Here is a 24,299-nt window from a genome sequence, read left to right on the forward strand (position 1 = left end):
GGTTCTAGAGCTGAATGCAGAAGTTTGCTTAACCTTCCGAAGGGCTGTTGCTGTGATATGCTTTGTTCGCATTCAGCTGCCAACTGCAATTATTCACAAGCTCCCAACAATACATCGAGATATCATTCAAGCAACACGAGCAGGCTCACTTCAATTAACAGTTAATCAAAAACAGATGAGACAGTCACCGAATATACATCTCAATGGCTGCCATCACTTGACTTGCTTCATTGTTCATCATTTTATGAGACATTCCCTTGCTTTGTCATTTGCTTTCAACAATGAACTTAAAATTGATAAATGTATGTAATTGAATCAAAGTAAAATATATTGTTCTGGAATTTTCCTTAAGAAATTGTACAGAAAGTGCAAATAAATTTCCGCTCAGTATCAGTAAAAAGTGCAACTTCTCCACAAATGATAAATGGAACTCACTGGCAGTATGTGTCAAACTGGTTTCAGGAAAGGAATTTCACATTTTCTTACTTGATTTGCAGCAGGTCGAACTGTGAGGAAAAGGATTGTAAAAAGGCCATGCCATTGCAGAGGATTAAATACCACATCAAACAGAAACTGGAGGAAGGAATGAGAATGTGTGGAGTGGAGGTGCTAGGCTAGGATTGAGATTGGCCAAAACAGATGGGCTGCTGGGACTAATAGATGGCTCGTTCTTTTTGTTAAAATCATAAAGATATCCCCCCGCCACCCCCCTCTCCTCATGCATGCCCCTGTTATTGCCCAACTCCAAAAACACCCATGCACTCCTGGTCACCTTTCTGTGCTCTACCCAACAGAATCCTAAGATCATCCAAGATTCTGCTACCCATATCCCAATTTACATCATCTCATTCATTTTGATACTCCACATTTGACAGTATACCTTGGCTCCCAGTTGAACTACACCTTGATTCTGAATCCTCTTTGTTTTGTTACTTCTCCATGACCTTGCCCAATCTTTATCTTCATAACTCCATCCAGCCCTGAAACTTTGCAAAATAACTACCCTCACCCAATTCTACCCTCTGGAACATCCCAGATTTGAATCACTCCACCATTGAGAACCATACCTTCAGTTGCCTGGGCCTAAAGCTCTGGGATACACTCTCTAATCCTTTGGATACCAATTCACCCTTTAAGATACTCTTTAAAACCAAAGTCAATTGAATAATCTGCCCTAAATTCCTCTTATGTGGGTCAGTGACAAATGTTGCCTGATAACTATACTGTGAAGAGCTTGAAGTGTTTTATTACATTATATAAATGCAGGTTCTGGAATGAGTGGATAATTAGTCTTTCTACATTTGGATTTTCTTTAAACAGAATTAAAATCAGGAAGCGAGTCTTCACACACAGAGCAGTGAAACCTGTACAGGTAGTTCTTCTATAACATGATAGTTGCATTCTTGTGTGACCCTGAATTATATTAAAAAAACAATCGCACTTTAGAAACAGCACTTAAAGTGTTGGCGATGTCATTGCGTTACAGCCAACACACGTTTTAAAAGTTTGCACTTTAAAAGGTGTCCCCAATTCATCAACTGCGCTATAGCAAACTTGAGTTAACAAAATGCACGTTATAGTAGAACGACCTGTATCTCACCTCATAGAGGTGTTGTATCTAGAGGACAGGTTGACACTTCAAAGCGAAGATGGACAGAGTTTGGCAGACAAAGTTGTAAAGGTTCTGGATTAGTGGCGCTGGAAGAGCACAGCAGTTCAGACAGTATCCAAGTAGCTTCGAAATCGACGTTTCAGGCTTTTGCCCGAAACGTCGATTTCGAAGCTACTTGGATGCTGCCTGAACTGCTGTGCTCTTCCAGCACCACTAATCCAGAATCTGGTTTCCAGCATCTGCAGTCATTGTTTTTACAAAGTTGTAAAAGGTTAGTGAGTCCACATAATAAGCCCTGCTGTGGTAATGCTGGATCAATTGTACATACTGGAAGCATACCAGTCCATCGTCCACAAGGTACAAATTGGGAAACCTCCATTCATGTCTGGATGAGCGCAGCTGCAACAGTATTCAAGGAGCTCAACAACATCAGCATCCCATTCACCACCTTAAACATTCCCAACCTGCATCACCCTGGCTTCAGGGATCATCTGGATGATGTATTGTTTTGACAACACCTTTCAAATCCACTGCCTCTACAACCAAGATTACAGGCAGCAAGTGTACAGTAACATCATTACCTGCAAGTTACCCTCCAAGACACAAACTATCCTGACTTGGAGCTATCTCACCACTCATCTACTGTCATCAAGTCAAACATCTGGACACTGTCCCTGACAGTACTGTGGGTGTCCCTTCACCACAAGGACTGCAGCAGCTTAAGAAGGCAGCTCACCACCGACAGCTTTTTCAAAGCAATTAGGGACAGGCAAAAATTAGCCAGCTACTGACACATCCCAAGAACAAAGGATCTGAGAAAGAAAGTCATAGCAATTCAGGAGTGACTTTCACTAGACATACTGACACAAGGTCACCATTTGAAATGCTAACCTGCTTTTCTCTCCCTGATGAATGACTGCGTATTTCGGCTGCAAGCCAACTGCAAATGTTTTGTGACCAGGCAAATGTCACTGTGTTGCCCAGACTCCCAAGCTACAGACTCCAGGAACTACATCCACTCAAGATGGCTTGCTCACCCTTCCTTTAGCATTGTGCGTGTGTAACAGTCAGTCAGTCAGACTCTTCCAAAATACAAATTGAAAATGCTGAAAAAACATTCAGCTGGTCAGGCAGAATCTGTGGAGACTGAAACAGAGGGCAGTGACCTTTCACCAGAGCCAAATTGTTAACTCGGGTGTTGCTGACTTACTAAACAATTTTTTGTTCTCATTTCAGATTTCCAGAATTCGCAGTATTTTGCTTTTAACAGGACTTTATTTTTGGTTTCTTCAACAGGTCTGTAATTAAAACCACAATAAAATCCAGTGGATTCTGTATGAAATGTAAAGACACCTTGCCCCATGGCCCCAGCCTTTATTCGAGAAAGCCTCTTTTGGAAATTATCCCATTAATAAATAATTTTAAGATATGGAGTACATTCAGTCAAAGAATAATCTAATTTACAACAAATCTCTCCACACCCTCAGGCTAGAAGGGTTGGAGATGAAATGAGTATGCATATTTCATTGCAATCTTGCCTCAACTGCTTCCAAAAATACATAATTAACACATTCAAAGCCTTCACCAGTCACCATACATACAAACACACCAGTTTTATGTTAAATTTTGTATCAAGTGAGTAAAAAGTGAAAGCAGCCCCAACCAAATCAAGAAAGAGAGTGTAATGCAATAACTTAATAAACAAGAGAAAGTCTGTCCTTATATCAGTCTTTCATCAGTTTATGACTTTTCATTATAATGTTGGTCTGCTTTATTGGACTTCTTTAATGACACCCTCATCAGCTCTGTTAATAGGAGTTCTTTCAAATGACAAAACTAAAAGGCATAGGTTTAAGGTGAGAGTGGAAAGATTTAAACGGACCTAAGAGGCAACTTTATCACACACAGGGAGGGTTTGTGTATGGAATGAGCTGCCCGAGGAAGTGAGCAAGTTTGCAGATGATACAAAAGTCGGTGGAGTTGTTGACAGTGAGAAAGAATGTGGCAGGTTACAGTGGGATATAGATAAGCTGTGAGCTGGGCAGAAAGGTGGCAAATGGAGTTCAATGTAGCTAAGTGTGAAGTGATTCACTTTGGTAAGAGTAACAAGAAAATGAGGTACTAGGCTAATGGTCGGATACTTGGTAGTGTGGATGAGCAGAGGGATCTAGGTGTCCATGTACACAGATCTCTGAAAGTTGCCACCCAGGTAAATAGTGCTGTGAAGAAGGCATATGGCGTACTGGCTTTTATTGGTACAGGAATTGAGTTCCAGAGTCCTGAGGTCATGTTGCAGTTGTATAAGACTCTGGTGTGGCCTTATCTGGAGTATTGTGTGCAGTTTTGGTCGCCATACTATAGGAAGGATGTGGAGGCACTGGAATGGGTGCAGAGGAGGTTTACCAGGATGTTGCCTGGTATGGGAGGAAGATCATATGAGGAAAGGCTGAGGCACTTGGAGCTGTTTTCTTTGGAGAAAAGAAGGTTTAGGGGTGACTTGATAGAGGTGTACAAGATGATTAGGGGTTTTGATAGGGTTGACCATGAGAACCTTTTTCCACGTATGGAGTCAGCTATTACGAGGGGGCATAGCTTTAAATTAAGGGGTGGTAGGTATAGGACAGATGTTAGGGGTAGATTCTTTACTCAGCGAGTCGTGAGTTCATGGAATGCCCTGCCAGTAGCAGTGGTGGACTCTCCCTCTTTTTGGGCATTTAAACAGGCATTGGATAGGCATATGGAGGATAGTGGGCTAGTGTAGGTTAGGTGGGCTTGGATCGGCGCAACATCGAGGGCCAAAGGGCCTGTACTGCGCTGTATTTTTCTATGTTAAAGTGGTGGAGGCTGGTACAATTACAACATTTAAAAGGCATCTGGATGGGTATACGAAAAGGAAGGGTTTAGAGGGATATGGGCCAAATGCTAACAAATGGGACTAGATTAATTTAGGATATCGGGGCAGCATGAATGAGTCGGACCAAAGGGTCTATTTCCATGCTGTACATCTCTATTACAAGCTTCCTATGAAACTTTTTGTTTAAATTGAAAGAAAGTGATGAAAAGGTAGAAGAAATATAAGGTTTTTGGGCTTTGAGACATCTTGTCACAGGGAATGGCTGAGACAAAGGACATTACATCTTTGAGGGAAAGATGGGCAAGTATTGGAACCAATGTATTGGAACTGTATTTATCTAGCTTCTTTAATGTAGTCAAATATTCCAATACACTTCATAGCATCAGCAAATAAAACCTAACATATCAGGAGACATTAAGACAAGTGATCAAAAGCTTCAGAGAATTATGGAATTCCTACAGTGCAGAAGGAGACCATCAAGTCCACAATGACCTTCCAAAAAGCACCCCACCTAGACCCATTCCCCCCTACCTTATCCCTGTAACCCAGGATTTCCCATAGCTAACCCACGCGGCCTGCATATCCCTGGACACTATGGGCAATTAAGCATGACTAATCCACATAATCTGCACATTTCTGGACTGATCAAATAGGTAGGTTAAAAGGAGAGGGTAGATGATTATGTAGGGATTACTTCAGCTGATGGTTCAGACAGGCAAATCAGAGGAAGATACAGAGATATGAGAGAGTAGGTGAGTGAAATTCATTCCAGATTGCTCTAGAATACTGCAAGAATGGGTTGAATTGCCCAATTGGTTTCCTTCTGTATGGTCTATTGCTACAGTTTCCAAAAGAAAAATGCCACGTTGAGTTCTCTCAAGGGTTGAGTTCTGCAACTTTTCATTTGTAAAATGCTTTATTTCTACATGGGTTTTATTTTGCTGGAACAACAAAATTGCACAACAGCCACAAATACAAAAACAGTTTTTAACCTCGCAAAAGTGAAATTATAGCCAGTGTTACAACTCTACTTTACAGTGCAAAGTTCTTTGATTTATGGTTAAAATCAATTAAATAGTGCCAACATTTATTGATCTCAGTAACAGTGATAAAACTTCTGAAAATGAAGATGTGGGGAGAAACAAAACAATAGACAGATTAGGACTCAGATTAAGAAATTTTGCACTAGTTACATAGAACTTTACTGTACAGAAACAAGGCATCTGGCAAAGCTGGTCTATGCCAGCAGTTATGTTTCACACACGTCCCCTCCCACTATACTGACCTAACTTTGATCCAGAGCCTATTTTGAAAAAGAATGTGAATTACAATTACAGCTGTGACACTGTAGCTTCAACTCTGTTCAGTCCCTGTATGTTGATGGATTTTCCAGCAGCAGAACATTATATCGTCACTTCCTAGTACCTCTCTCCGACTGTATTGCCATGCTGTGTTGGCCCTATCCTGGCTCAAGTCAGGTATCAAATTTTAACTAATGCTTCCTGATTTGCTCACTGCAACAGAACCAGAGAAGGGTTTTAACTTTCACCATTTTCTCTGGACTTCCTGTTGTTACTTGAATGTTAAATGTTAAATAAATTAAAAATGAAAGACAAACAGAAGTATTGGCAAAATTCCAGATTTAATAAAAGCAGAAGGTGCAGGAAGCCTGTGTCTATGTTCTACGCACCTTAGGACCATTTGTTTTTATCCCAAAATCTGGACCTCCCTTCTTAACCACACCACTGGTGTATCTACGCTCCAAGGGCTGCAATGTTCAAGATGGCAGCTTATCACCCTCTTCCCCTGGGTAATGAAAGGGGTGGCCTAGTCAATGACACCCACAGCATGAACAAATAAAATAAAAGTATCATTGCATGTACTTTTTAACTTCAGCTTCTTTTTTCTATCATGTCTACATATTCAACTATTTAGCAAACTTATCTAGGGTCTACATTAACTCAGTACATTATTTGAAAACTGCAAAATGTGTTGGTGAAAGAACAAAAGTAGTTTTAACTCGAGACCAAGACATTATGATTATATATTTACACACTCAATTTCAGAGTACAACAGAATAGCCTGAGCACAGTACAATCTTTGACCAAAATTTTGCCCAGCCTCAAAAACTACAATTCAGTCTTTAATTGGCGTAAGACTAAAAAATAAACCTCAAATCTGTTTTGGCTAAAGTACAGATTCATCTTCAGAGACAACTCCTGCACACTCTCAGGCAGTGTGTATCAGAGAGCTTTATCATCAGGGGAGGGCCAGCATCATAAGCAAGCTTGCTTCTTTCCTTGCAATGTGTTTTCATGATCAAGGATCACTGCAACAATAATAAGGAATAGGAATTTTCCTTTGGCCAGGAGCTTTAAAAGGCTAACATGTTATTTCCCAACATTCCACTCTGGCTGAGATCAAATTGCTCATCACAAACTAATCCCAATCCACATTAAAAATTCAAAGTGATAAGACGTCGAGATTTCTTTTAAAAACACACATAAACATGAGGCATTTAACCAATCAGCAGTTTGAGATGAGTGCTATGGTACCAACTCAGACTCTGTACCATCCACCCTTCCTTTAGTGAAGGGCTGATACAGGGTTATTCGCGGCCTGGAGTGAAAATCGCGAGCGTGAATAATTGTTTTAAAAAATTCCTAATGATCGGATCTATGGTAATAGATGAGAAACAGGGCTTCGATGACTTGTAATGTTTGGTGTTAGGAGATTTTATGCCCTGTCCACTTGTACTGCTGGGTTCATAGTTCAACTCCACAAGCTGCCCTTTCAGATTGTGGCTAGATGTGGAAATAGTACCTTAAGACTCATACATTGGTTCATTGGTTTAGCATTAGAAAACAGCATAAGAATGGTCAACAAGAGGTACGCCACACAATATTAAACCTTGTATGTGAAGTTAGTCTCAGGGCATGGAAGGCATTTATTGCACATTTCTAGCTAACCCCAGCTTTGTAACAATTGACATTTCAACCCACTTCATGCAATCTTATGGGCAGGAGGCCATTTGGTCCATCATGCCTATGCAGGCTGTTTGAAACAGATTACTATTTACTTAGAAACATATCAGAGGTGATGGCCTAGTGGTATTGTGACTGGACTCTTACATCAGAGACCCAGGTAATGCTTTGAGGACCCAGATTTGAATCCTGCCATGGGAAATAGCGGAATTTCAACTCAATTACATAATCTGGCATTTTAAGTCAAGGATGATTGTTGGAAAAAAACCGCTGGTTCACTAATATCCTTTTGGACAGATAACTGTCACTCTCACTTGATCTGGCCTACATATGATTTCAGACCCACAGCATTGTGGGGCTCTTAACACAATGAGGGATGAGCAATAAATGCTGGCTGCAGTCTACTTATCTTGGCTAGCCATGAAAAAAAAAAGCACGAATAAGCCATTTGGCCCAATGAACCTGTTCTGCCTTTCAACTAGATCATGGCTGATCATCTAATAATTAGGATGGCATCACCTCAATGCACTCTTTCCATTTCTGTTGATATCTATAAAATTTAGAAATCAACCAATCTCTATCTTGGATATCCTCATTGATGGATCCTGCACAGTTCTCCTGGGAAGAGAATTCCAAAGAGTCACAACCCTCAGAGTGAAAAGATTCCTCGTCTCAGTCCTAAATTACCTGCCTCTTATTCTGAGACTGTGTCCACTGCTTCTCAACACCCCTCCATCTGGTAAAAACATCATTCCTGCATCTATCCTCTTGAGACTTCCCACTCCCCTTGCTTTGACCTAAAGCCCTGCAAATTTTTTTTCAACTATTTAACTTTTGAAAGTTATTGAATCTGCTTCCAAAATCCTTGCAGGCAGTACATTTCAGATTATATAAATTTGCTGCATAAATAATATCTAATCTCTTTGCTTCTTTTGCTAATTGCTTTAAATCCTCTGATATCAGACCCACCTTATCCATGGAAATGATTTTTTCTTACTCAATCTATAAAATCCGTTATAACTCTGAGCAGCTCTAAATCTACACATAACCTTAAATCACACACTTCTCCATAGAACTGAAATCTCTCAAGCCCAATACCATTCTTGTCAATTTCATTTGCATCTTTCCTAAAGTGTGGTGTCCAGAACTGTCCCCAGTTATCTAAGCAAGGACGAGTCAGCATTTTATAAAGGTTGAACATCACATCCTTGCTTTTGTACACCACTAACAAAGGCTGGAATCCTGAATGTTGTATGGGCAGGTACTGGCCAGCCCATAAGCTTCAAACACTTACTCCAACACCACACACAATGCACTGTCACAATCATTATAGAATGAACCCAATGGGGTTGACAACTGGAGAAAACTAAAACCAGCCATAAAATTTTCTCAAGAGTGTTAACTTTGCTGTCTCATTTTGAGATGCATGGGTTGATTCCACACTCTCAGCTGACCTGCAATAGCCCAAGATCTTGTGAAAGCATCTCATCTTGACTAATGTTATGAAGACATGGGTGTACTATACCTTTAAGAGAGTAAAAGCTAACAGGGACAGCACCAAATGTTCTCAATAAGATACAATGCAATATGTGCTCCAGCTACTGGGGTAGCTATTTGCCCGGAAACAACAAAACAGATTTGAATTAGGCCAGTTTAAATTATACCCCGAAAAATTCCAATCAAGTTTGAATTGAGTATATTAACAATCTTAAAAGCCAGTGACACAATCTGATGGTTTGGGGTATAAGACTGGGGAAAATTGAACAGTTGGGAAGGGAACTGCCACAGGACCAACAGCTATAGACTGCTAGTCAGAACTCTCTGAAAGGTACAAGGACAAGGAGTTCGCACAGAGAAAAACCTCAACACTGACCTGGAGAGCCAATCTACCAACGAAGACAGAGAGAAGATTCGACTGCTGGCTGGTTTTAAAGTTTGGAATGGGAGTTTTATCTGGCTAGTATTATAGAAGGGGAGGTAAAAAATAGGTTAGAGGAACAAACTGTAAATAGTTGCTAGTTAATTATTCTCTGATATACTTTAAGAAATAAAGTTGTTAATTTTTACTTTAAATAGTTCTTGGCCTCTAATTCTTACAGATTACTGCACAGAATAAATCTTTTGTGTGTTGCTGGTTTTAAATTAAGCAGGAGCGTTTACCACGTGCCGTAACACTAACAACAGTTTTTTAAAATTTCCTATCACAACAACCTCAAACAGATGTCCAGACTGGCCCACTCATAGAACACAGAAATAAAACATTTTTAAACTGATGGTTTTTTAAAAAAAACGACTATAGTCATTACACTGTCATCCATTTCATGAGGTGATTGCTTTCCATATGTTGCTGACTGAACTCTTAAGCACACTGTTCATACACCCCTGTCAAGGTTATAACTATAGCACAGGACAATTCACGCACAAATTGTCAGGTTCTTCTCCTCCAGAAGGTATTGACTCATGCTGAGGGTCATGGTCTGTGGAAACCAGCTGTCGGTTACTGTCTCATTGTCAACAATCTTCGTGCACAAGTCTAGGTAGCTGTGACAGGCTGTTTAACTGTGGTAAATGTTCCAGCCATACACAATCCTGTACGTGTTGAAGATGCATACACAGAAACGCACATACACATGCACACAAACACACGCACACACACACACGTTGTTTGGCTGTAATCAAGTGTTGCAATCCTGGTTGCTTTTTCTCTCCCTGAGCTCAGGACTGAGACAAACGATCAGATGAGACTGATATAGAGGTGGATATCTCCCATAAAGATCACATGTAACACATTCAAGACACCGATGGATAGATCTGACAAACTTGGGTGTATTAAATAAGAAAATTCATTAATCTTACATGCTTCAGAGCTGCAGCCCCCTTTGAACAGTTAAACCATAGCATTTACTTACACCGACAAACTATTCAAAACATTTTTCGTAAGATCTTGCTTCACTGGGAAGACTAGCACTTTTGTTCACTCCTAATTACTTCAGAGGCGATGGTTGGCAGAGATAAGTAAATTGCATGATGCCATAGCTTAACTGTTCAAACTTACTGATCGATTCTTGACTGTTTCAACTTGGAATTTTCTAAAGCTTTGTTATTTAGCACAGTGGGCTTTGCATGTTCCTCAACTGCTTTTCCCTCCTCTTCTTCCAAGTGTATTGACTCATGCTGAGGTTCCATATGCACCAACAGCCAACAGGATCACACCCAAGTGGTCATTCTGTCGAATGAGCCCTGGCAGTGTTTCAACTCATTATTCAATTTCTAGGGTAATGACCCAACAACTGCAAAAAACTACATGTGAAGCTTTATGCCTTGAATTAAACAGCCAAGCAGAACAAAATAAAACCGAGGTGGTTTATTGGCCACAGGTGTCCATTGAACCTTTTAGCGAATTTTCCTCATCACCAAAGAGGGACGTCAAGATCAATTGGTGATACCCAACTGCTGTCTGAGATTGGCTAACTTGGCAGAAATATCTCTCTGGTTCATAACTTACAGGACATCCCAGCTGCCCTGTAAACAAGGCTCGACCTTTGTGTTGTTATCAAAGTAGTAACTGGGCCAAGGACTTAAGATTTACATGTCATGTCTGTCTTGCTTCATTAAGCTCCACAACACACATTTATGCTAATGAAAAGAATCTTGATGGAAGGAAAACTGATTGGAGACTAAAGTCCTATCAGTCCTATGAGGATTAACTTGTTCCTTATTTACAAAATACCATTAAATAATCTTTTACAATTTACAAACTACATGGATGAAGAAATGGCTTTCTGTACATGGTTATAGGAAGAAGATTGACATACCATACAAACATATCACCCATCACAAGGGATAGAAAGACACCTCACCTACACCAACACCACGTGGGGGACCAGAGGCACAAGGTGATAACAACCACCAAAGCCCAAACCTGGAACATCCAACCTCTCTGTTTTACAGTGCAGCATCAATTCATCGTACTGACCCCAGAGTCAGCAGGTGACATTTATAAAATATGCAGAATCAATCCCTGTTTAACAGAAGCAGATGAGCAGCTATCATGTCTGGTGGCACAATGCTGCAGAACAATCCGCTGCCTTCACTGCTAGGTTTCCACCAGACCTTGCACTGTCTGCTGTCCCTGCCCAGTCATACGCCCCATTAGCTGTGGGTCACTATGATTCTGGTGCAGCTGTTGACCTTGAATGACTTGCTGCCCCTGACTGGTTTGAAGAGCTGGTGTCAGTTGTAGGTCCTTGTGATTGCAGCCAGGATGTTGGTTTGGAGTTGCCGGATGGACAGATTGCTGTTGTTCTTCACTGCTCTGAGGCGTGAGTGATGATTTATCGCTGAAACTAAACCGGGGGGAGTTGTCAGAGGTGTTGGGAGATGACGGACCAGCACTCGACACAGTGCTTGATGGACCACTGCTATCTGTATTTAAAAATGCAGACAAATCAAAGAAATCATTAAACAATGGAAACTCTCAAGTATGCATCACTGACAATCTGAAGAAAAGTCACTTTTGGACTCAAAACATTAACTGTCTTTCTCTGTCCACAGATGCTGCCAGACCTGCTGAGTTTTTATGCATTTTCTGTCTTTGTTTCAGATTTCCAACATCTGCAGTACTTTGCTTTTATATGCTACAGTGGAACCTGCTCCACAGTTCCCATTGATTTAGCTGTGAATTACTGCTACATTACATGATAAACATGGCACCATTAGTGTCAGCCCAAACTGTGAGACATATCCAGGCATACAACCATGGATCTTATCCATCTGCACTGGATATGCATCTGCAAAGAGCACTTTTAGCTGTATAACATTTTGGTGAAACACTGTTGGCTATAGGTCTGTCATCAGTTGTCAGATCAGTGTGAGGTGAAGGATTCCGTTTTCAGTATTTCACAGGATATGGGTGTCATTGACTAGTCCAATATTAACGGCACTTCTCTAACTGCCCTGAAAAAGGTAGTGAGCTGCCTTCTTGAACCACTGCAGTCTATGATGTAGGCACACCCAACTGCTAACACACAGAGTTCTAAGAATTTTACCCAGTGACATTGAAGGAACAGTGAAGTAGTTCCAAGTCAGGACGATGGTGGCTTGCAGGAGATCTTGCAGATAGTGGTGTGCCCATGCATCTGCTGCTTTTGTCCTTTTAGGTGGTTGATATATTAGCTTAAGTGTGTTACTTTCTTGTAACAAGCCCAGAACCATCATCAGTCTGGGTATTTCATTTTCTCCAATTCAAAGTCACTAATTCCTCAGTTTTAGTTTGATCATTACACTGTACTTTTCCAGATTGCAAATTGCAGATATGAAATTAAACTGAAGCACCTAGCTTCCAATTGCAAGTGGTCCTCATAGACACTGTTGTTAGATATCCCATGGAACTATTTGAAAGGCAAAAGGGTCATTTCCCCTTGTGCCGTTGCCAATGTGAATGTCTCCAACAGCACTATGGAGGAAAGATTAAGTGAACATTCAACTCATTTACGTGTAGGCTTGCTGTGTGTAAACCACAAGATGGGAGCATGCTTCATAAATAATTTATCTGCAGCTAAGCACATTGAGACACAAATTAATTTCTGTACGCAAATTTTGGAGTTAAAAGTAGGAATTACGAAGTGATTTTGCAATTAAAAGGTTAAGGAAAATAGTCTGCCCCAAAAGTTGCAGTATTCCATCACTGATCTGTATCTCTGGCCTGGAATTGAATAGATGTATCTTAAATCCCACACAGACATGGTATAAACCGACTGGACACATTCAGACACAGAATTATCTCTGCTTCTGTTTATTTAATTAAATGTAGCAGTATTTGGATAAAGCACATATGGAAAATACACAAACTTTGATTGCCAATTTGGTAAATATTTATTTTAAACTCAATTTTTATTGACAAGTAATGCTTTAATATTGGAAAATATACATTTTAAACAAAAGCTTACAAGAGGCTAACTGAAGATGACAAAGAAAAACAAGAAGCAGCAATATCCAAACTAAAGGATTTTGTTAATATACCCATTCTTATAAAAAACAAAATAGTGGATGCTGTAAATAACCCATGCTTATTTAATATATTGATGATGAAACATATTAAGATGTATCATGTGATTCCATCTTGTCCATATCTAGTTTTGGCTACGATGTTGCATCTGTTTCAAGAAATTTTTTTAAATGACAACAATATTTGTGGTCATAGTTCAAAATGTTTCTTTAACAGAACTGGTGTTCACATTACTTGTGTCTGGCACAGTGTCCGTGTCAGTCTATATTCAGTTCCAGGCCTGCCTCAATGCTGGATCAAGTATCAAGAATCACGAGATTATTGCGAAAAGAACCAAATCTCTTTATTCCCTCTCTGGGTTCAATACTGCACACAGATACAGCGATGTAAAACAGCACCTTCAGAGTCAGTCTGCCATAACCTTTTAATTACCAACTACTAGCAGTAACCAGGTCAAAGAAAATCCAAAGCAAAAGTAATTCATTATCAGCTTAGTCACAGGGAATTAAGCCTTGGCAGATTTGAAAATGTACAATAACACAGCTGTCTGATGGCACAGATAACCACATGCAACCACTCCGTAATTTTTCTCTTCAGACTGAAGAATTTGAGAGGTGTAAAATGCTTGATTGTGAGTGTCCCCTACAACCAATGTGCGCATGGCTATTTAAACAAAGGGAGGGTAGTGCAAACATTTGATAACAACTTGCATTTATATATCACCTTTAACAATAAAAAATCACTATGTGCTTCAAGAATGTTATCTGGCACCAGTCACATAAGGTGACTCTAAGACAGTTGATTAAAAAGTATGGTCAAACAAGATTTTAAGGAACAACTTCAGGAGCAGAGGGAGTTAGAGAGACAGTGAAGTTAGAAAGGGAATTCTAGAAGTTTCAGACTAGGAAGCTGAAGGCACAGCTGTCAATGGTATTAAGATAAAATCAAGGATGCACAAGAGGTGAGGATTTGCGAAACACAGGAATCTGGCTGAGTTGTGGGGCTGGAGGAGTTTATAAAAATAGAGATGGGTGGTGGTAAATGAAAATAATGATAAGAATTTTAAAAATGGATGCATTGTCAAACCAGGAAAAATGCAAATCTGGACTGATGCAGTGAAATCCTTTTCCATCATTTAGTTGATAGCCCACAGATTAGGTTTGGGCAGATTTGTCTTTATCCAGTATTGAATTCATAATCACAGTTAGGTAGGTGACAGAATGGCTGGTTTGAGTAAGAGAAACAATATTACACTGCTGTAGAAGGAAGACACTCTTCCGAGATTGAGCAGATGCATCTGATAAGAGGGTTTTGAATTTTTTGAGTTTGTAAAAATATGAACAGATAAAGAGAAGTCTGAGGATTGACTTGATAGAGGTCTTTTATTTGATAGGATAAACTTGATTTGATAAGACATTCATTTTTGAGTATCCACACATACTTTCTAATACAATGTCTAGTGGAGATGAGACTCACCATAAGATCTCATACCAGTGCACAGTCTGTCATTTCAGCACTAACTCACACTTGCAAAGGGGAATGTTCGGCTGGCATTCACATGGAATTAAGCCAATGCGTTGTACACCATTTGCAGTCAGTTATTAACTCATTTATTTCTTTTAAATGGTCTAACACCTGTGTAATCAACAACATATCATCATGGATGAAGTGTTTTGTATATGGACTGTGCCAAGATAATCTTTATTGTCTTTAACTCCCGAGTGAACGTGACAATCCCCGGTGTTTGCTCACAGTGAGAAAAAGGACAATGCTACAACAGAATCGGCCATGATCTTGTTGAATGGTGGTACAGATTTGATGGGCCAAATGGTCTGCTTCTGCTTAAGTTTCCTATGTTTCTAAACAATCCTCAGCCTTTTCAAACTGCAAACTCAAACCAATCTTTACTTTCACCAAGTTTCAATGACCAGTTCTAGTATATTTTTATGTGGCTCAGTTTCTGATTACATTTCTGTCAATCTCCTCAGATTGTTCACTGCATTAAAGGTGGTATACAGTTGTAAGCTTCTGTTAATTCACTTCACCTCTATACTTTCCAATTTTATGGGTCTTGATTCTTTATGTTTCTTACTTAAATACCAATATTCTGTAGATGTGAGAAATATACAGTAATGCTTTTATATATATTTACATATATATTCTAGAACAAAGGTTACTTACACCATGGAGGGTTTTCTGAGCGAGGACGGGATGAAAGGGAAGCAACTGTGGAGGGCAAGACTTGTTGAGGAATATACTCATCTACTGTGGGCTGGCTATTCCCCATGGTCTCAAACATTGCTGAAAGTTCTGCAATATAACAATGAATATTATGCACATTACAAATGAATTCAAAACAGAGGCCATTGCAAGCCATACCATATTAACTATACTTCAAAGATACTTTTAACTAGCTCTGTAAAATGCGAAAGGAGGTCCTGATGCAGTGAACAGCATTATACAGATGCAAGTTAATTCTTTCTTAAAATGGCCCAGCAATCACCTGGATCTCAATTGCCAGGTAAGTGTGGCTTGTAATAGGTCTGCTGTTCAGTGCATATCTGGGTCTCTGGCTTTGCTATTGTGGGCATGCTGGATTCAGTGCTGACCTGTCTCTTTCACTTGTCATTCAATGCAGCAAGCAAAGCAATATTCATGGCAGGCAGAGGTATTCCAGCATCTATAAAACCAGTGAAACTGGCTTTTTGTAGTGTGATCACCAGAAATCTACCAGCCAAATTGGGGCAGCAGGCTGGCACAGTGGTTAGCACTGCTGCTTCACAGCACAAGGAACTGGGTTTGATTCCAACTTAGGTGACTGTCCATGTGAATGAGCTTGCACATTCTCCCCGTGTCTGTGAGTCTCCGTTGGGTACTCTGGTTTCCTGCCACAAAGATGTGCAGGTTAGGTGGATTGGCTACGGTAAATGATGGGTTATGGGAAAAGGTGGGAGATTTTTGGAAGGTCAGTGCAGACTCAATAGGCTAAATGGTCTTTTTCTACACCATCGGGATTCTATCTTGTTCTACAATTCAATTTATGCACAGCAAGCTCCAAAATTGCTTATCTGCTTTAGTGATATTGACGAAGGCAAAAGAAAACACTCAGGTACTTTTACCTGAAGGAAATCACACTTGTCCTTTGAAATAATACCAAGGCACTTTTTATATCCAAATGAAGGGGTGGATGGGGCCTTGTTTAACATTTCATCTGACATACAGCACACTCAACAGTGTATTACTGACAGTACTGCACTGAAGTGTCGAGTTGGCTGGATGGTTGGTTTGCGAAGCAGTGTGATGTCAACAGCGTGAGTTCAATTCCCATCACTGGCAGAGGTTAGCTTGAAGGACACTCCTTCTCAACTTCTCCCCTCGCCTGAGGTAGAGTGGCCCTCAGGTTAAATCTCTACCAATTGTCTCTCTCTAATGAGAGAAAAGCCCTATGGTCTGGTAAGACCACGGCAACACAATGTACTCAAATCTCTGCAGTAGGTTTGGATCCCATAACTCTTTGATTGAGGTATATGCATGCTATCAGACATGCCTTAGGCCAGCTTCAGAACCATTATGATATTTTTCCTTTCCCATTCACCAGCCAATCTGCAAGATCTCTCAGAAACTGGATTTGTTTTCTTTGTTAAAACGTTAGGGTTGTGTCGTGTAATGTGATATATTGAGTTGTGAAACGATGCTGAGATTTCATAATTTCAGTTCATGCTGAGATACATGACAGATAACACAGCCAAAGGAAGGTTCTCATTGTATCAGTCTCAGCTACAAGTGCATCTTTTACCTTTTGATGTTCCATCATGAGATTTCCCACAAATTTCAGAGATGGATGTAAGGAATTCATTCACTTGTTTCAGGGAGAGAGAATTATGGAGTGTTTCCAAAGGGTAGATTGAAGGAACCATTGAACATCCTTCAAAACCTAAGTAAAAATGAGAGAAAAGAATACAAGATATCTGCAATTAATTACATTTCGCAGGATCTTAATATATGCTAAAGGCAATGAAAATGGCTCACATCAAAACTACTATTTTCCCCAGGGAAAACTAGTTGTATTATGGAAAGCAGTCATTGAGCCAAACCAAAATATGACAGGCAAATGCAACAACACCGGACACTTAAAGCAAGATCTGAATGCAAATTGCAAGTATCAGAATGCTGCTGGGCTAAGAACACTTTTGGTATGTAGTTACACATCAATACCTGGGGAGCAGCAAAGCTTTTAAACTGGATACTCTGATGGGAAAAAGGGCCGTTAGCCCAAATCTCCACTGTTCTCTATCAATTAAAACCATAACTTAGACACAACAGAGTGGGACTTTGAGGTCTACAAACACTAACATATTGAATTGGACTTCCCTTCTGCATCTCAGATGCAAAGTAGGTTAATACACTCAATAAAATGGTGATTGGGGCAGCCATCAGGCTCAAGCAGTATGTGCAGAATCCCTATTTGTACTTTTGCAACACAGACAATCTCTGCGTACGTGGTAACATGGGTAAGAGATCAAATGTTTGCGTAATTGAGAAGAACAAGGTTAGACTTTGCTGCAATAAATAAAACTTGCCACCATCACTCTGCAGCTCAGTCAGGTTTTGAAAAAGGGGAATACAGACAATGGTAGGACCCTATAAAGAAAGGGGCTCCACTCACAAATGTTAACTTATTTTGTTTCTTCGATTAGCTAATGCCTTCTTCAGAGTTCACAACTCCGGTGATCACTCTCTTACTCCAAAAGTGCAACTTTCCCCTCTCCACAGGTGGCAGGAAGAATGAATAATTAGACAGTTTGGTTCAGAGATACTCATTCTCTACCTGCTACCCCTGTAAATGGAGATCTGGGTGAGAAAATCCATAGGCAACCTTCCTAACCTAATACCAATTAAGGCCTAAATGGTCAATTTTGACCAGCCCAATTACCTACCTTCTTGGCAGGTGAGAAAAATGGTTGCCTTTCCAAGATACAATTCAGGGTATCCCTGCCTGCCAAATGGGTGGGGGGCTCAGTTTATCCCTATCTGAGGGCATTAGGACAGGGATGAGGGTAGGATTGACTACTGAAAGCTGCCGCTGACATTGCTGTCGAAACCCCTCTCCCTTTGACATCCTCCCTAAGAATGGAAGTTAATTGCTCCCCAAGTCCCTGCCTCAGCACTTAGTGCACAGACCACTAAAGCCTGGCCTTGTTCTCTAGTCACACTGATCTCAATTCAGACCAACACAAGAGGATTTCAAAACATAGATTGAAATGAGAGTTTATTAACAATTAGAAGTGATGGAGTTCATTACATTACATGTGAGGTTTGCTGCAAATAGAGAAATAATGCAAGGCATTCAATGAATGAAAAGTCATCCCTTCATTAGATTTTAATGTACTAATTTGTATTGCTGAAAGGAAGAGATATTCTGCTGCGGTACTTAATTTTACACTCAGCATCATAGACACAAGAATATCACATTTCAAAGGGAATAATAATTTATACTGCATGATAAAGGGTACTGATTGGTTGGCAAGTGGACTCTGGTCAAGATGTTGCTATAGAAAATACACAAGGGAACACATGTCCTTTTTCAGTAATACTCAAGTTTTGCACTACCAAACAACTATTAAATAGTCAAAGATATAAACACCTTGGGGAAGGGTTTAACAGTTGGAAATTACACGCCTGCAAAGGGACACTAACTATAATTTGCATTGACTGCGCACTATTAACACTTAAGCTATCAATACACTGAGTTCACTTAAGTTTAAAAACTTAGGACTGTTACTGGAGGCTAAATCACTAAGCCATCATACCTGTTAAAAGGCACCAACAGTTTTGAAATCCATCACTATACTCATGACATCTGTTACCTGAAAGCAGGCAGCATGCATTAAGTGCTGTTTTCATTCTATCCCTGATTCTCTGTAATTTAACATCAAATGGTGGGCACAAAGACAGATTCCTCAGCATTTCTGAAGGGTTTTGATGCTGTGAGAATGTCACCAACAGGAACAAGAGGTGGAAAATATTAAGAATATAACAGCCCCTGCACAACAGCTATGACTTCTTTTAAAAAGTGCTTTGTGTTAATAGAACAAACAATTGTTCTGTTTGTGGTTCACGAGTCAACAAACATTAATCTGACAAAGCACTGAACACAATGCCAGAAGTTTACTTATATATGTTTACTAAAAACACAACACAGTTTTGTGCTGCTAATCTCTTAACTCCTATTTCTCTCTGTTTATCCTTAAAGCACTCATGTATGAAGAACTCTGAACACGACCACATGCAAGTGACCATTCTTCACACAAGTATCAATATGAAATATTGGCATGATATTCAACTATGCTGTGCATCAGCGTCCAGCTTGATTTTGACCTCATCCAACAATCATGTGCATTTTCCAACAGGGTTTAATGATTAGACACCAAGACCACATACCCAGGACTTGATTTTTCTCCTCCCTCATTCACTCAGGTTGTGCTGTGGACAGATGGAGAGCCCTACTGCTGATCTCTCTGTGAATCTGCTAACCACATTTACTAACCTGGAACTTCATAGCTCACTTCCACGTGGGCATTAAATCAATTAAACCACCAGGGAACACCGTGACATGTTTTAAAAATTAAAAATAACATTTGTTAAATTACAGAGAGTCAGAGATAGAATGAAAACAACACTTAATGTGTGTTGCTTGCTTTCAGATAACAGAGGACATGAGTGCAGTGATGTATTTCAAAATGGCCAGTGCTTTTTAACAGATATGATAGCCTAGTGATTTAGTTACTGGACTAACAAACTAGAGGCATAGAACACTGATCTGGACATTGGTTTAAATCCCACAGTAGGGGGATTTAAGTATATATAATTAAATAAATCTGGAGTAAAAAGCTGCCATCACTATTGGTGACCACAATGCAGAGAAGAGTAGCAAGCTGTCCGCAGTGCTGTAGCCAATATTTATTCCCTCAAATTTATTTACGATAACAGATTACCTGGTCACTATCACTTTTCTGCTGTGGAATGTTGCTCTGTACCAAGTGTGAAATTAACCAATTATCAACAAAATCCATCTGTTTCACAGGACACACTTTTGGAAAATAAATCTACTATCCTTACCCAATCTGACTAACATCTTACACTCGACCCACAGCAATGTGTTGGGCTTTTAATTGTTCTCTGAAATGGTCCAGCAAGCTACTCAATTGCATTCAAGACATCAGCTGAGCACCAGTCTTTCAAGGACAATTAGTGATGGGTAATAAATGTTGGCCTTGCAACATTCTATGAGTGAATAAGAAAATAAAAATCACTAAACTTTGAATTCAATGAGCTAATGGAAAGCATTTACTTACAATTGTCATGAATATAATGTTTCTTGCAAATGAGACCTATTACAAAGCTCCTAAAAACTTTGGTCAAATTAGTAAATTCTTTGAGAAGGGCAAAGACAATTAAAAGATTTAAAGAGAATAATTTTTCCCAGGATCAAGGGGAAATCTGGTCTGGTAAACCAGTGGGGGAACAAAAGGTACATTTAGATCTTTTGTGTCAGCAAATCAAAAGAGAATGAAATGTTCTTCAACAGAACAGCTGGTAGCAGGAATGCCTCATTACAGGCAATTTTGCAGGTCTATGTATAATTAAGATGTTGAGAATATGCTTGGCATTTTATGCAAAGGATTTACAAGTCAAGCCAAAGCAAATTATTACAAACTGCTGGGTGCCATGAGTGCAAACTGTAGAAGCTTATTTAATTCAAATTTTAAACTATTCCCTTAAAGAAAGACTTAAAAGACTTTCATTTATATTGTATCATTGAAGAACATCTCCTTTAGCAGTTAGTGTAGAATGACATCCCAAAACTGCAAAGTGCCAGTGACCAGGTAAATCTATTCTAATGAAGTTTGAGGGAACAAACGTTGACCTGAATACAGAGGAGAACCTGCTATTCTTCTTGGAATCGTGCTTTTGGACTTATCACATCCATCTGAAGCAGATGGGGCTTGGTTTACTTATCTGAAAGAGAGCTTCTATGACAGTATAGCACTCCTTCAAATGCTGCACTGGGAATGTCAGCCTGAGTCCTGGGCTCCAGTCTCTGGAATAGGAATCAAATCTGTTACTTCACACTCATAGCTACTGACAAAAACATCTAGTTCATTATTCAAGGCTGATATGGACAGATTTCTGTTCTCTTGGGGAATGAAGTGATGTGGAAGTGGAAAAGTGCTTTTGAAGCAGAAGGTTAACAATGATCACAGTGAATGGTAAAGCGTGCTCATGAGGGCATTCAGTCTATTTCTTACATTATATTTTTGCTTTTAAGAATTGTGAATGAATCTGGAACACATCAGAACTTGTTTGGGTAGCAGGTTTATTTTAAAGGGCAAGCCAATGCAAATTTCCAAACACTTGTAATGCAGGTCAGCTCCGAATTAAAAAGACAGAAGTCACACGACACCAGATTACAAAGTTTGTGAGAAGATTTGTAGCTCGGGTGCTCGTTGTTGTGGTTCTGTTCGCCGAGCTGGGAATTTGTGTTGCAGATGTTTCGTCCCCTGTCTAGGTGACATCCTCAGTGCTTGAGAGCCTCCTGTGAAGCGCTTCTGTGATCTTTCCTCCGGCATTTGTAGTGGTTTGAATCTGCCGCTTCCAGGTGTCAGTTCCAGCTGTCCGTTGCAGTGGCCGGTATATTGGGTCCAGGTTGATGTGCTTATTGATAGAATCTGTGGATGAGTGCCATGCCTCTAGGAATTCCCTGGCTGTTCTCTGCCAGAGAACAGATCCACAGATTCAATCAATATGCACATCAACCTGGACCCAATATACCGGCCACTGAAACGGACAGCTGGAACTGACAACCGGAAGCTGCAGATTCAAACCACTACAAATGCCGGAGGAAAGATCACAGAAGCGCTTCACAGGAGGCTCCCAAGCACTGAGGATGTCACCTAGACAGGGACGAAACATCTGCAACACAAATTCCCAGTTCGGCGAACAAAACCACAACACCAGATTACAGTCTAGTGGACATATTTGAAATCATAAGCTATTGGAGAACAGTCTTCACCTGACAAAGGAGCAGCGCTCCGAAAGCTTGTGATTTCAAATAAACCCATTGGCCAAAACCTGGCGTCGTGTGACTTTTGACTTTGTCCAATCCAGCCCAACATCGGCACATCCGCATCATGGCTACCATCAACACCACAAATTAAAAAGGATAGAAGGGAGGTCAGGCAACTAAATCAGGTGTGTTTGGCCAATACCAAATTTGGACTTTAAAAGTTGTGGAAGGAAGGAGAAAGCTACAGGTCAATGGAGGTGTGGAGTTTCGTAATTCTAGGCCTTTGATAAAGAATGAGTCTGCATAATGGCACGATCTAGTATGAGTTCAACTGTTCCGGGAGAAAGAATTGAGTATTATATGCTCCTGATATCTTGCAGTTTGGTTTCTCAATTAAAAAGAAATAGACAACAGTGAACAAAATAAAAAAAAGTGTTCCAATATACTGCCAACTCATTCAGTCACCATAAAACAGGATGAGACAGTTTTTTATACTGTAGTTGTTTTGTATATAGAGGTCATAAGTTACACTTAAGGTGAATTTTATTAGCTCTGAGTCCTGAGCAAACTTCAGTTAACTTATGCCAGGGAAAATGTTACAGGAGCTTTATAATAACTGAGATTGTTTATATGGAGGACAACAGATGGTGAAAACTGCGTTGTGGTAATATATTGCAGGCTTGAACATACTGAGCAATCCATCCATATATAATTTGGAACAGCACATTTCATGATGAATACAAATGGGCCACAGAGGACAGGCAAGGCTTCCATGAACAATTTCTAACAAAGATCTGCTAATCACTGTTTTGGTAACTGTTGAGAGACAAAACATTTAGCCACAGGCAGGGAGGGGAAAATCATCCTTCTTAGTATTTGATTCAAGATTGACTTTAGGAAATAGAATCATAGAGATGTACAGCATGGAAACAGACCCTTTGGTCCAACCCGTCTATGCCGCCCAGGTATCCCAACCCAATCTAGTCCTACCTCTAGTACCTGGCCCACGTCCCTCTAAAGCCTTCCTATTCATATACCCATCCAGATGCCTTTTAAATGTTGCAATTGTACCAGCCTCCACCAATCCCTCTGGCAGCTCATTCCATACACGTACCACCCTCTGTGTGAAATCAGACAGCATTAAACCAAACATCTGGTCACAAATAATCTTGGGAGAGTGGGGAAAGAATAAGTATGTTATTAAAGTAGCTTTTCTCAGCCTCTGAGCTGTACAAATTAGGAATCTCCTGGAATTGTTGCATGGATGCTATTGGTTTATAGGGTGGAGACATTACATTTGACCTCAGCATCATTTTATTGTAAAACAAAACAAAAAGGAAGTTTCAGCTCTTGATCACCTTCGCTGGAAATGAGAATGAGTGATTCCATGTGTGCGGGTGCGTGTCTGCGTGTGTGGGCGTGTGTGGGCGTGTGTGTGTCTGCGTGTGTGGGCGTGTGTGTGTGGGCGTGTGTGTGTGTGGGCGCGTGCGTGTGTGTGTGTGTGTCTGCGTGTGTGGGCGTGTGCGTGTGTGCGTGTGTGGGCGTGTGCGTGTGTGTGCGTGTGCGTGGGCGTGTGTGTGTCTGCGTGTGTGGGCGTGTGCGTGTGCGTGTGTGCGTGTGTGGGCGTGTGCGTGTGCGTGGGCGTGTGTGTGTCTGCGTGTGTGGGCGTGTGTGTGTGTGGGCGTGTGCGTGTGTGTGTGTGGGCGCGTCTGCGTGTGGGCGTGTGTGTGTGGGCGTGTGCGTGTGTGTGGGCGTGTGTGTGTCTGCGTGTGTGG

The 24,299-nt window shown here is 40.4% G+C and overlaps 1 protein-coding gene across 11 annotated transcripts in view; it reads right to left on the minus strand.

Annotated features, from left to right (window-relative positions):
* Positions 1–5,349: 5,349 nt before the first annotated feature.
* Positions 5,350–24,299, minus strand: part of LOC140458370 (inositol hexakisphosphate and diphosphoinositol-pentakisphosphate kinase 2-like) — a 161,649-nt gene continuing 142,699 nt past the window's right edge. For all 11 annotated transcript variants that reach the window (XM_072552816.1, XM_072552813.1, XM_072552811.1 and 8 more), the window contains 3 exons: positions 17,254–17,391; positions 15,639–15,767; positions 5,350–11,875 (listed from right to left, as the gene is read on the minus strand). In XM_072552816.1, coding sequence (XP_072408917.1) covers positions 11,547–11,875; positions 15,639–15,767; positions 17,254–17,391 — 596 coding nt within the window. In that variant the 3' untranslated portion in view covers positions 5,350–11,546. The remainder of the gene's footprint in view (positions 11,876–15,638; positions 15,768–17,253; positions 17,392–24,299) is intronic.

Source organism: Chiloscyllium punctatum, chromosome 33, assembly GCF_047496795.1.
Source record: "Chiloscyllium punctatum isolate Juve2018m chromosome 33, sChiPun1.3, whole genome shotgun sequence".
NCBI classification, from domain to species: domain Eukaryota; kingdom Metazoa; phylum Chordata; class Chondrichthyes; order Orectolobiformes; family Hemiscylliidae; genus Chiloscyllium; species Chiloscyllium punctatum.